Source organism: Anser brachyrhynchus (assembly GCF_964034855.1).
Source record: "Anser brachyrhynchus genome assembly, chromosome: 2".
Taxonomy (NCBI): Eukaryota; Metazoa; Chordata; class Aves; order Anseriformes; family Anatidae; genus Anser; species Anser brachyrhynchus.
This window is the reverse complement of record NC_137695.1, coordinates 52,168,831-52,183,488: the sequence shown is the minus strand read 5'-3', so window position 1 is coordinate 52,183,488 and position 14,658 is coordinate 52,168,831. Positions and strand designations below refer to the sequence as shown.

At 38.1% G+C, this 14,658-nt stretch overlaps 1 protein-coding gene across 1 annotated transcript in view; it reads right to left on the bottom strand.

Moving 5' to 3' along the window:
* Positions 1-14,658, bottom strand: part of KDM1B (lysine demethylase 1B) — a 29,644-nt gene that overhangs the window by 6,324 nt on the left and 8,662 nt on the right. Inside the window, exons 9-19 of the mRNA XM_080582717.1 lie at positions 13,656-13,860; positions 12,371-12,555; positions 11,268-11,444; positions 10,300-10,374; positions 8,803-8,940; positions 7,154-7,325; positions 5,925-6,052; positions 4,411-4,542; positions 3,689-3,763; positions 2,679-2,795; positions 1,592-1,717 (exon numbers count right to left, since the gene is read on the bottom strand). Coding sequence (XP_080438843.1) covers positions 1,592-1,717; positions 2,679-2,795; positions 3,689-3,763; positions 4,411-4,542; positions 5,925-6,052; positions 7,154-7,325; positions 8,803-8,940; positions 10,300-10,374; positions 11,268-11,444; positions 12,371-12,555; positions 13,656-13,860 — 1,530 coding nt within the window. The remainder of the gene's footprint in view (positions 1-1,591; positions 1,718-2,678; positions 2,796-3,688; positions 3,764-4,410; positions 4,543-5,924; positions 6,053-7,153; positions 7,326-8,802; positions 8,941-10,299; positions 10,375-11,267; positions 11,445-12,370; positions 12,556-13,655; positions 13,861-14,658) is intronic.

Genomic DNA, 14,658 nt, shown 5'->3' with positions numbered 1-14,658 from the left:
GTGCGCACTTGCAGCCCAGAAGACTGTTGATGCATCCTGGGCTGCACCAACAGAGGAGCGGACAGCAGGTGGAGGGAGGTGATTGTGCTCCTCTGCTCTGCCCTTGTGAGGCCCCACCTGGAGTGCTGCATCCAGGTCTGGTGCCCCCAGCACAAGAAGGATGTGGGGCTGTCAGAGGGGGTCCAGAGGAGGGCCAGGAAGATGCTTAGAGGGCTGGAGCACCTCTCCTGTGAAGAAAGGCTGAGAGAGCTGGGGATGTCCAGCCTAGAGAAGAGAAGGCTCCAGGGTGACCTCATTGCAGCTTTTCAATAAAGGGGGCTTATAAAAATGATGGACAGCAACTTTTTGCTTGGGCAAATAACGATAGGACAAGGGGGGATGCTTTAAAACTGAAACAGGGTACATTTAGATTAGACATAAGGAATAAATTCTTCACTCAGAGGGTGGTGAGGCACTGGCAAAGGTTGCCCAGAGCAGCTGTGGATGCCCCATCCCTGGAGGTGCTCAAGGCCAGGCTGGATGGGGCTTTGGTCAGCCTGGTCTGGTGGGAGGTGTCCCTGCCTGTGGCGGGGGGGTGGCACTGGGTGGTCTTTAATGTCCCTTCCAACCTAAGGAATTTTATGATTCAATGCTAAGTCCTTAGCGTCTGATTCTGGCCAAAGAAAGGAAAGCTCAGTTCTTCCTTTCACTTCAACAAATTTGCTATGATTCAGTAGTTTCAAAGATTAAGCAGTGACTATAGTATACCACACAGGCTGTCAAATCCATTAAATTCCCCCTCTCTTATCTATAAGGCAGTTCTTCTGTTGTTAAATTTGATAGCTATCAGAGGATAGTTATCTATTCTATTAGCTATAGACAGCACACTGAATCTCATGTAGAATGAGCTCCTAAGTATTAAGGAGAAAATTTCTTTACAAAAAGCCATATACAGGTATTGATATTGTAATAACAGTGCAGACTTCACAGGATAGTTCTTTTTTGATTAAGTCATGAGATTATAAAATGACTTTTAATTGCTGCCAAGTAATAAGCAGCACTTGTTAAAGTACGAAAAATTAAGTGTGTAGGGTGTCTGCTTGGAACTGTCAGGGAAGGGAAACATAATGTCAATACACTGGTTTGAATTGTTTTTGAAATCCATGAGTTGCAGAGCTCACTTTCATACAAAACCTATTGTTTGTTTTCTGCTGCTTCACAAAGTCATTCAGGTCACTGCAGGCCATTAGGTAATAGTAAACTGGCATGAACTTTTGTTTCCTTACTTAAACGTAAAAAAGTCCCAAACTGGAAGTGACTGGCAGACTTTCCCATATTTGTTCATCTGCAGTTAGGTGTTACACACTTGCTTTTAGGATGGCTTTAACACTAAAAACATTAACTTACTAGTATATTATTTTGTAGCCAAATCTGGGAAAATGCTGCCATTTATTACAAAGTATAGATTGACTTTTTCTTGCTAAATAGTGATTCCCTTTCTTTTAAGAGTAGCAGAAAAAAAAGTGAAGCTTTCAATGTCAGTAATTATTGCGCCTAGATTACAAACTGTATTTCTAAAGGGACAACAGAAAATACAGGTAGTGTATGATACCTCTGGATCCATGTCATAGAAGACACTAAAAAGTCCACGTTGGCTGGAATTGGGTGGAACATGACCAAAAAAATCAGCTCCTTGAATTTTACTGTCCCAAAATCTATAAGGAAACTGCAAGGCGATCTAGAGAGAAAGAAAGAGAGAGGGAATCAAGTAATTTCATACTACAAACTCAGAACTGTTCTAACTCTTTTTCCCTTTTCCACTCAATTAGAGGCATACAGTTCTGTAAGAGGATCTCAGCAAAGAATGTATGGGCCTGTTCACCGAGGGGAACAGGGAGGGAAATAAAACTGAAGTCCCAGAAATTGAAAACAAAATCAAGTTCACAATTTAATTCACTATGGAAAATGCTCAAATTCGGCAGAGTTTTTACAAACTTAATGCATGACTCAGAAATAACCCACAGTGGATGGAGATCATTGAATCTTGCCTTTAGATTTCCACACTGTTATTGTCTGGTTTCTGGCATTACTTCTATTTTGTTCTAAGCACAGACCTTATAAGGGATCTTTTTGCACTGGGAAAAATGTAGATCTTACACTGGTCAAATACACAGCTTTCAGTATTCATCTGAAGTAGTTCATATATTTATTAGGTCAAAGGGAACAGGAATAAGCATATTATGAGAATTTTGGAAGATCTAAGATCAATATAAGGTTTGTACAAAAAGTTTAAGCTGTGAAGTGATTCTGCAAACAATTTCTTTTAAAAAACAGACTTGAATTGGCAATACTAAGAAATACATGCGATCCCTGCTAGCATTTTTCTCTTCCAAGCATTTTAACAATGTACACTGTGCAGGTTACAAAACAAATGAACCCAACTATTTCCATTGAATTTCTCTAATAGTGTAGAAATAAAGAAAAGAAGCAGCTCTGCAAAATGTTTCTTTCCGCGCTTCCTTTCCCTGTCCCACCCCCTCCACAACTGCACGTAACAGACGCGTCACTGAAGATTTTTGACTAGAGAAAGTAAAACTAAATGTGTAGGTGAACACTGAGAAACGCACAGCAGAAGCAACAGGGCCAAAGCAGCCAATATTTCTGTGAAAAGAAGTAGAATATATTCCAAATTTACTTACCTTCTCAATGACTCCTGCTCCCAAACTGTTAATGGCTTTAATTTTTTTTTCTGACAGTGGAGGATTGAACTGAATGGCATTTTTCTGAAGAAGGGCCAGTGGTATGGTCACTAATACCTGAGAGAAATAATTGCAGTCACAACAGCAGCAAAAGCTGAACACTGCATTTAAGCCTAATAGCATCCTCTTATAACTGTCTTGGATTTTTCATGTAGGATGCAGCGTAATACTCACCAGATTAGTGTCTGATTTTACTGCGCATTACATTCAGGTGAGAACAGGTCCCTCAGTTCATTCACTGGCTTTTAAGTTGAAGTCTGCTGAATTGCTTGTATCACTGGCTAACCATACTGCTAATTTTAATACCTCCTGTAAATTATAGTCAATGACTATCAGATTAAAAGAACTGTCTTTTTGAAAGGAGGAAAGATGTGGATTTTTTTTCCCCTTCAGAGCTTCCCACCCTTTAAAATTTGTTCAGTAACATGAGTGATGACAACCCAATTTTGATCACATTTAGGTATCACTTTTTAAATGCCTAAAATGTAAATTATGCAGCACAAAGCAGATGGGGACACAGGAAATAAGGGTGACTGAGAAACGTGGGTTGTTGAGTCCTGCATCCCAAGGGGAAAAATTTCATGGGGCAGATTTACATGTCAAGTGGGGTAAAGCTGAGTAGGGAATGGAACCAAAAAAAAAAAACCGCCATCCTAACTGTCACTTCAAAGACCAGATAAAAATCTATGCGATTCACATTTTTATAGTACTACCTTTATAGGCCTTAGTTCTTTATATCAACTGGTACTCAAAACTCAAGCATGTGGAATGAAAAATACGTTCTAGGACATTCAAATACAGGTCATTGGAATATAGGAGTTTTCATCTTTGAGTAGAGATTGGACTAGAGAGTCTTCTGAGGGAAAGGGAGGAAAAAAAAAGTACATGTACTGTGATCAATACTGCTCTTGTGTTCTCCAAAATCTGTAAACTTGAAGCATATTGGTTACCTTTTGGGTTCTCCACACTGTTCCTTCTGCAGTAGTGACCTGTACTTCTTCACCAGAATAGTCAATGCTCTGTACCTATTGAAAGGCAAATGCAAAGCTATTATACTACAAAAATCTATATGTGCAATATAAGTTCAGACAAGAATAGCTAACATAGCATCAGTCTGCAAACTAGTTGAGTACAAATATCCACACAAATATTGAAAGAAAAAAAAAAAGCTTCTATGTAGCTGAAAAAGAAAATTCATGATTCTAACATGCCAGCTCATCACATTATGTTTAAGTACAGATGGTCCTCAGAGAGGCTATCCAGAAATAGTATAAAGTGTTCCTTACTAGAGAGTTCTTTACTGTTCATTACAGTATTTAAAAATTCAAGTTACTTAGATAAATTGATTTTTCATTACTGTATACCTTTGACACTGCATTCATCAAATACTACGATTAAATTTATATAAAATTTAGACTGCATTTAGACTGTAGAAATAGAGCTGTGTTTTCAGTATCAAAGATTTAATATAAATAGTATTACTCGATGCTAATGGCAACATCAATAATTTAATTTCTGATCAGTCAGAAACTTAACTTGTTCTCTCTTTTCTTATAGCTAAGCTGGAATAACTGCAGGTGCAGATTTACCTGGTCAAAAAGAATACAAAGATATGATGGGGTGCTTCAAAGTAAAGCAAGGCAGGTACTACATCAACATTTTCCAGACTTACTGGGAAATTCAGCCGGATGTCCAATCCTTCTGCCAGTGTATCGATCACCGTAGAATATCCCACAGTTAGAAGAGTGTGATCTCCAGCAAATTGGGCAAAAAATTCATTATGGTCCCATGAGCGTGCAGATACCTGTGGGCAGAACATAACTAGCTGTCTCTACTGGTGAGGTGATGTGGGTACTAGCAGAAGTCCCACAGCTTAGAAGAAGCCACCCTAATTCCCTTCACAACTGGGGGGAGGGGGAGGAAAGTACAGCACGATAATATATAGTAATGCTGACAAAAATAAACGGCTTATTTTTCTAAAGCCTCTAAATGGCACGTAAATTGCTGGATTAAGGAAAGTAATCATATGAGTTTAAAAAAAAAAAGTAGTACAAAAATTCAGGTGGATAGTAGTTGATTTATTTCAGTTTTCTCTCTCTAGCAAAGAAGCCAGATTTTACAGCCCTAAGACTTCCAATAAAAATCAAAATACTTCCCACCATGAGGGGGAAATGAGATATTAAAAAAATCTCAATATAATTTTTCTCTAACTTTGCAGATTTTTTCATGATACCTTTCATTGACAATAGAGATATTTGCACTAAGCAATCACTACTTGGCAGTTAAAAATCTGAAGCAATTCTCAAACTGCCATTGAAATGCCAATTCCTAACACTGCAGTTGCATTTACCTCATATTTTGATTTTCAAATCAACAAGAAGATAGGTTTTAGCATCTTTATTATTTCCCCTGGGTGCTAATGAAGTGGAAAAGCTTGACAGATCAAAATATTCTCCATTGACTGTCCTGGTACAACACCGTCTTGCAGATTTTTGTTATTTCTTATATGCTTCTCAGTTCAGATCAGATTTGTGCATCTGCACACATCAATCAGCTCTCCCACTACCAGAGTAAGCTTGACCCTAAACATCTTTAACCCAAGCAACAGGATTGAGCAAATAACACACTGCAAACAACATCATACTTTGATATTTCCTGAACCTGCTTGGTTAACTCTGAAGTCGCGAGGAAAGCCAAGTATCACATAGTCAACAGAATACCTAGGAGTGGTGAACTGGGGCCCACCGTCAGGGTGTTGGAACACTTCAGAAGTTAAATGCTTTTATTCTCAAGATACCTAGCAAGGTAGAGAAATACCTCAGTTTTTAAGCACAACTGAGAAGCAGAAGTCACACACAACATCTGAGGCAGAGTAACTCTCCTGTGAATTCTACCACCCAGAATCTCAGCAAAATGCCCTGATTCCACTGCGCCATCTACTCTCAACTTCCGAAGTTAAAGAGGATATCGCTGCAAGCATGTCATGAACTCCCTTTAGATTACTTAAGGAGGTGCTGGAATTTGTGTCACGATGCTTTTAAAGAACAGGTTAGGGATATAGGAATAGTTTAGGGCTAGCTGATTCTTCCTTGGGGGCATGGATGGATCAGATAGCTTGTCAATGTCACTTGCAACAGTATTTTCTATAGAGCTCAACCATGTCAAAAAACAGCTGTCAAAACTCACCTGAGAGAGATTGCTGCCACAGGCGTACTCCAAGTTACTGAGATGGAACTGTAGTACTTTTTCTTCCAGCTCACTGAACTGGATACCAGACTCCTGAATGAAGGCTTTATAGATCTCCTGTATTTTCTCTGTAAAATAACATGTTTAAAATAAGAATATGTCATGATTCATCAGAAGTCCTACTGCATTTCAGTATGCTATTCTCTGGATCACGTGATTTTCAAGCTTACTACTAGTTTGCACTAAGATCTTTTTCTTCTCTCCCAGAAAAAGAAACACAAGATCCTTCTGGTGATAAAATGTAGCTCTGTTGTTTAAACAGTTTTCCCTAGTAAATTTTTTTTTTTTCCAAAAAGGAAACATACATAACTTCAGGAAAAAAGGAAAAAGAAAAAAAAAGAAAAGAAAGGAAAAAAGAAAGGTTAAAAAAAAATGTTTTTTAAAGGGCAACAGCATAGTTGGGATAATCAATTGAGACAGTAGAGAAATTAATTGTTTAGCTATCATCAATGTACAGTCGAAGATATTTCAAGGAAAAGAGCAGTTCAATATAACAGAGAATCCTTGCAAATAAATACTGCTTTTCTTTTCTTTTCTTTTTTTTTTTTTAATTATGGAGATGAGAAATTTTATCCAGAGTTCACTGAAGACCACAGGAATTATTAATTCTGTCTTACTGAACCCACAGTGAAAAGATTTGGGACGCAGTCATTTCCAAGCAAGTTTATTTGTTGTTGAATATACTTGCATGCTGTAAGTGGGAGGCATTACCAACAGAGGTGGGGCCATTCTCAGCAGTAAAAGGCTTTGATCAGGCTCTTTTTTAGACAGGTTAGTCATAACAAGTAAAACTACTGATTAGCTATGTCCTGCTTTGGTAAGAAACAAGTCTTTTGAACCGTTATTGCCACTAGCTTTCTGTATACCGAAAAAAAGCTATATCTTCAAAACAAGATACTACATTAAAAGTAATACAGAACTATAAAAGCCTTCAAATTAAATTTCCTTAAATGTTACATGTGACATTTTGGTCTGTGTATATATGGTAGTCAGTCAATCTCCCTTTGTCCTCCAGAGAGTCACATTATCACTGCTGTATTTAAGGTCAGATGTGCAGCCATACACTTCTAAAAATGTCCAATGTAAAAGGCAATTTAATATAAAACTCTGAATTCTGATGGTTATGAGCACAGCCAACATCTTCACTTTTAAACACATCTCCCACTTACCACCAAGAGGAACATCTTGATGTTGGGTTTTATCTTTTCTCCACTCAGAGACAACATCTAGGATGGCATTGAAATGAAAGTCCATACGTTTATCAATAGTGGGATCTGTTATCCTTCCACCTTCCTGGATCAAGTCACATTTCTCCCCTAGTTTGTGCATTTTAATGCCAAGCTTAAGAAAAAGACATTTTATTGCTTTTTAAATATGGAAAAACTACAGTGCCTAACCTGCTCAAAGTTATTTAAAGAAAGGTGAATCCCTCAGATTTAAGCGATGTCACTTAAAAAACATCCATGACTTTAAACAATTAGTCAGATTAACTCAGACTCTCATCCTCCTAGCACTGCAATACCAACAGCCCTTCTATCCCTTAATTGTCAACAAACTGTTTTTCCCCACTCTTCCATCCTTTTCTATATCGTGGATTCTCTGAAACCTTGTCTCCAACTTTCCTATCAAGTCAAGGGCTAGAACAGAGTTTTTGGGTCTGTTATCATTCACAATGAACCAGTTTCCTTCATTTTTACCTTGCCTTATCTTCTTTTTGCCATTGAAATCAGTTCTTTTCCACAATTTTCTGGTAACTTACGCCCCAACAGTTCCCTGCAAGTCAGGAATCAACAGGATGCATCTCGCCAGATATTGCCCATTTAATTAGCAAACAAGCAAAGAAAGAAACAATTTTGAATTAAACCTAATATCTTGCTCTGCTTGTCCAACTTGCATCAAACACCCAGCAGACCTAAGTCAGAGAACAGACTTTATATTCCACAGTCGGTCTGGAGAAAATAGCACTAGAATAGCTCTAACTTCTTCCTAGGGCCTTGTTAAATTAAACTGCACCCCAGCGGTTTTTTGCATATCCTCACATATCTCCAGGCTGTTGCTCGCCACTGCAGATCAAGATAGAGCTGGACTTTGATTCAAAGATAACATCAAAGACCATATGGGGACGGGCACCCAATGTGTATTCAGAAGTCATCGCTCCTCACCTCATAACTAAAATATGACTTAAAACCAAAAAATACATTTTTTTATTCATGACACTACAGAGCACTACCCTGGTAAAACAGCACAGGCTGGATTTGCATGCCTTGCTGAACGAACTCCAAACTCAAGTTCCACTTGGGGAAATCCTGCTTCCTGCCCAAACAATCAAACTGCATTGCATTTGCAACAGTAGCTATTAAACATATTAAGCATTATTTGTGCAGAATCAAACTAGAAATACAGAGGCCAAGCCAAGGCAAGTCTATCGTGGACACAGGTATTACAGCAACACAGCAATAGCCTCCCACAGTAAAGCCCTTCTCAGCTCCAAGGATTTGCCTGTACTAGAATCAGCAGGCTGCCGGGGCCTCTTTACATTTTTATCTCCAGAAAAGGGCAAAAATGTGGTTACTTCTGGTTCTGAAGCTGAAGCCACCCTAGCTAGCTTTACATAAGGTGCCTGAGATCATTCCACAGCCCTTGTCTGTCCCCAGCTGTTACCAAAGATACGATAGCAACGTGGAGTTTACTTAAAATGCAGAACAGCTTCTTAATCATGTCATGAAAAAGGACTCCCACCCTCGCCCACCCACCCACACCTGGCTTTTAACACCACTTTTGCACTAACGATAATGCATGACCACTGTAAGGAACCCACTTGCTCACACATTAGTGCCATTGGGTTGTTGACACATCCATTGACGATTTGTGCACCTCTTCCAACAGTGACTCCTGTGAACGTCTTATCATCCCACACTCGGCCGCCAATTCTGTCTTTAGCTTCTAAGACAATGACCTATGACAGAATGCAGTTCAGGAAATTGTAAGGCATGATTATAATAAACATATCTGTTCACCTCCAGAGCAAAGGGGAAAACAAAGCATAACCAGACAAGCAAACAAAAAACAATCCATCGATGCTAACAATATTAATGCTATTTTTGTTTCTTGATATAGCTCATTTATGTATTTAAATTTTAACTTAAACATTATTCTTTAGGAAATATACGCATATAAAATAACTGGTACTTTAATAAACAACCCTAGTTTAAAAAAAAAAACACCTTTTTAAAAAAGTTAAACACATATTCAGAAAATCTTAAAATTGGAGTTCAACGTGTGCTAGAGAGTTTTAAACACAATTATCCAACTACAGTGTCCACCTGACATCTACATATATTTTGGAGAAGTTTATTCCTGGGGTATTCTGAGAATACCTTATTGTCATATTTCTATCATTTACAGATACTTTCTTCAGCATCCACCACTGGATGGATATTTTGTTGAACTGAATATATTTATTATTATTAACTTATATTATCTTTTTATGTTTAGGTAAGTCTTTTTATTTATTTATTTATTTTTTAGAGATTCTCCATCTCTCCAGAACAGCAGAAAGCAATAGGAAAAAATAAAAACAATGTAAAAAATAATTACAATATATTTCATACATTTAAAAAAATGTCCTGCCGGTTGATAATTACATATTTTACTGCAGGAGAGCTTTCCACAGGACTTGATGGACAATAAGGCTGCACTGCAATTTGTTCTTCAACCATCAACGAATGAGATAATGGCGCAATAGGATCTAGGGTTTCACTTAAAAAAAAAAAAATTAAGGAAAGTAATGTGCTCATTCATTTCCTTAAGCATCAGTCCTGCAAACGTTTCACGTGCAGAGTCCCACAGATTTTCATAAGAACACTCCGATGCACAAAATTATGTCAACATGTCAATATTGTGGGATCACACTGGTAATAACAAATAGGAGGGAAAAGGGAAATGCACATGGTTTGCTTATTTTTGATTAAAAAACAAATAGGTACATTAAATTGCACAAAGGAGAGAAAACGTCCTCTCCTTTAAACATCCATCATCTACAGTTTTATTATTTGGACATGAATATCCCTGTCTCCCCTATCCTCCCAACCCAAAACTGTACAAAATATTCAGTAGTTGCTTTGCTGGATTTTAAATAAAGGTAAACATTGTCTTTAACAGCAGTTTTACTCAATAAAACCCCAGATTTTACAGATTAATTAGAACACCCAATACTTGTATGTTTGTAACAAGAATGTTATTATTATTCTGTGTGTAGAATATTTTCAAAGCAGAAGTCTGATTTTTTTAAGTTATGTACTCTAAACTTTCTTACCTTAATCCCAAAGTTGTGCAGCTGTCGGGCTGCTGCTAATCCTGCTGCACCAGCCCCAACAATAATGACAGATTTCTAAAAAATAGTAAAATACTTAAATAAATAAAAATACTCAGAGCTAAAATAGAAGTGATCATTGCACACTTATTTTTTCTTCTTGCTAAATTTTAAGTACCCACAGATTTCAGAATTTTAAGTGGTCTTGTCCTCTAATGTAATCGGAGATCACTTTTAGAAATTATATTGCATTTAATATACAGAAAAGGCCAATCGTAGCTTTGAAAATAGTTAAAATTTTTAGGCACTTTAAATTCAAATGTCTCAATTTCTTTTAACCGGAACAGCTGAAGTTATCAGGCAACTAACACACTTTGTAACAATTTCAATCAAAAATTGGGTTGACCAATAAAAACTATTTTATAAATTGCAACCACATAGAAATAGGCTTTCCATATGTAAATCAACTTACTACTTCTAGGAGGTATTCTGTTACAGAACATATTCATTCTACAAGCTTCTGTGTACTGTCATACAGATTGCTACCCATAAGTATGTACCGTTTAATCATAGCTCTTGCAACCAGAGAAGAAAATTCCTATTATATTCTATGGAATATAATATGGAAGCTGTGGTGTACTACAGTGTTAAGCCACAAGAAGAACCGAGGCATATTGAATGTTTTTCCAACAGTTCCCATCCATCTAAAAAGCATATAGGAAGCACAAATCCACAGGACTGGATTCCATAGATGTCAGCATGAATACAAACCTTGTTGGCAGACCCCAATGTCTGTAGTTTCCATAAGCATTGAAGGCAGATGAGGAAGGACCATGTGAAAAACATGCAATATGTTTGCTTTTAGATGCAATTCTGACTTAAATGACAGATGAGGAAAAAATGAAAAGAAAAAAAAAAGTACCATGTAGTTTTATGGCATTAATAACCCAGGGATTTTTACAGCCACTTACATTGTGGTATTCTTTAGGAAGAAGGTACTGGTCAGGACTGACTGATAAAATCCCTGTATTAATTAGTCCTTTCCTCGTCATAAAATGAAGTATCCTCTCCATTTCCTGTACACAGCGAATACGCACAAGGCCCCGCACAATGATATGATGGATACATTTTTGAGGGGTAAGAGCCTCCTGTAAAGGAAAAACAAAAGACAAACAAAAAAGGAAGTGATGATAATCTAATATATTCAATATTTTCACGTTTGCAACATATTTAAACTGTAGACCAGATGTTAAAGGTTAATCATGAATCATAGACGTTTCTGAGAGCATTTTCAAAGCAAGTTTTGTGGAAGTTTCTTGCTAGCCAGCTTTACAGACGAAGGTAACAATTTCTTTCTTCCAACTTTCCTATAAATAAAAAGCTAGACTGACACAGAATAAAAGCATGAGTCTAAAAGAGACTCTTGCAGACTCTGCAGTATGCTCCATTAGTATAGCAGTGGCCTTGAAATCCATTACACTGCAAAATGAATCTACCTGGTGGCAATGGTCAGTGACATTCCAGTAAAATCCACACCAAAATAGCATTCCAAATAAAAAAAATAGATCACTATCCAAAAGCTTCATATTAGTCAAGATATCAGTATCTGAAAGCTTCAGTATGTGAAATTCTAGCTGGCTCCTGAGTTCATTTATATTGAATATGATAGAGGCAACTCGATTGAAGTAACGTTAACGTACATGAAGACAATCATGCCCTTGTCCAACGTTCATACAAAAAAAAAATCATAAAGCACCTCCAAAACACTGTTTAGAAATGTCCAAGCATCCCTTTAAAAGCTAATAGCTGGGCAGACTCGAAAGTTTTAATGCTTATAACATTTTTATATGTGCTGCAAAATAAGCTCCCAGGCATTAAAACTGGAGGGGAAAATACAAAAGGAAAAAAAAATGTCTTAGAAAGGTTTTCCAAAAACAGGAACAGCTTTTCTGCTGAACAGGATATATCTAAGAAGAGAGTCTAATCCCTTTGCTCTCTTCCCCTCAAAATCTCCACATCCCATAGCAGTAGCTGTTATTTGTAAGCAAACAAATCAACTTTTAGCATGTCTTACCTTGCAGTTTGTGTACCACAGAGCCAAAATCAGGTTTCTCAAGGCCAAATACATGGTTGGGTCTCGTGAATATTCTGGGAACTCATAGAGCTCATCCAGTTCCATGACATCTGGCCTCACACAAAGTGCTTTCCCACATTCATTGGGCTGGTAAAAAGGCTGGAAATATTTGTTCATTCCTGCAACTGAACAAAGACACATGGAAAAAAAAGAAAGAAAAAAATGTCATATTCCATTGTATCTTTTTATCCTTTTCCCTTTATGAGCAGCGAAGCATCCCAACCTCTAGCCACTTTTGGAATGACTTCATTTGTATCACTCTCCCCTCTTACCCTCCAGGCTGTGTGGTACTAATCATTGTCCTGGTACCTGATGTGTCTTGGACCTGTCAGAGCTTAAGTTTTGCTAGAGAGAAACACTGTGTGCCCTCAGATGCCATGACAGGTCCAACATGGAACAGGATCTGAATTCAAGTCCAAGGTCTAGCACTGCTGTACCCATGAACCACTTTCATTTTCAGCCCCCAACACTACCCAGAGTGAAGAGTAACTACACGTCGTCCTCCACGTGCAGCAATGGTAGCTCTTTGTAATGAAGTTGGTTTTCTGTTTGTTAAGCAGATAAGCAACTGTTCAGTACATGACTGGATGTATTTTCAGCACCTAAGGATAGCAGAGCCTGCTAGGATGACACAGAAACTGAACTTTCCTCAAAGCACTCCCTCTGAGCTAGTATTGAGGTATATCAGTACAGATGAGTACGGGAATCCTGCATTACCTTTTTCCATACTGGGCCTATTTTGCAGATCAGCACACCCAGGCTATCAGTCTCAGAGCTGTTATTAGCAGAAAAGCTAACCTAAGCTGAATCCAAATGCCTTAAGAAATCCAATCCTTTTCTCCAAACCCCAAAGATCGCCAATATCAAAACCAGCAGAATCACATTTTGTTTTTATAAATCTGTTTCCTTAAGAAAGCAAATGATCACTGAGTACCCACATATTAATTTCCCATTTGTATTAAAAAATAACAGGTAGTAATCCAAAACCCTATGAGATCTGTAATTACACCTTAAAGAAATGTCACGAGAAATGTATTACCTTTATCTTACAAACGAATAAATTACAACAAAGAAGTACAGAGGCAGTCACACAGAGAGGGTGTATTAGTGCTGAGAACAGAACCGGTATTTCTGAGTCAGGAGCACTGTGTGCCTTGTAAACTCAGTTGTAAGACAAAATTCATCACACCTATTTAAGCAACAGAGCCCTGCAGATGGCTCTTACCAGTCAAATTAGGCACGCTCTTTAGGTGCTCTAACTTCACAAGGTTGGATTCACCAGGTAAACGATTAGTGCTGGTACAGGATGGACTCATGCCCACGCAGTCTGGATAATATGCAGCTAGAAAGGGAGCTGCCACACTGTCTTTCAGCAAAGGAGGGAGTATGAGCATGGAGTACCACCAATGGTCTGAAACTTCAGCCACTCTCTGGCCAAGCGGAGAAGTGAAGGAAAGAGGGGAGAAGAGAACACGTCAGTACTTTGAAAACGTTGGAAAATGAACCAATTCCCCCCTCCCTCCAAAACTGAGACCAAAAAGCACTAGAAGTACCAATCTCAGAATTGCAAGTCAAAAAGACATTTTCTCTCCCTCTTTCCCCTTCCTCTGCCTGACACAGAAAACCTGCAGTCTTAACATCTTCCTCAGAAGCAGAGCTGAAACTTCACAAACTCCACACCCATGTGGAAAGCAAACAGATGAGACATACCGTGACAATAATCTATGCCTAATCAGGCCCTTTATAAAGCATTTACAGTTGCTTATGCATCCAGAAATCTGAACTTAGAAAAGTCTAAACTAACTGTTCGATTTTATTTAGATTGTGCTACCCCCATCCAAGACCTTCTAAAACCTTAACAAATGCTAACGATTCAGCCTTGTCTTACAAAGCAAACATGCATTAATGAAACAAAACCACCAAGCTCCTACAAGAGTGAACAATGATCTTGAACAGGTGTCCTGAGATAGAGGTACCTCAGAGACACTTGCCAACGATAGCTTATTGAACATCAGATCATACTCGATCTGAAATGCGGGGTTACACGATCATAAAGCCATTGCAACACCAACATACATCATGTTTTGTATTGTGGGCGAGAGGAGAGAGAAAACATGATTTGGTGTTCTTTTGCAGCTTCCGAAAAGAGGAGACTAGTTTGACTAAAGATAGAAACCACCTGGAAGACAGGGAAATTTGGGGATGGGGATTTTCATTTGAAAGCTGGC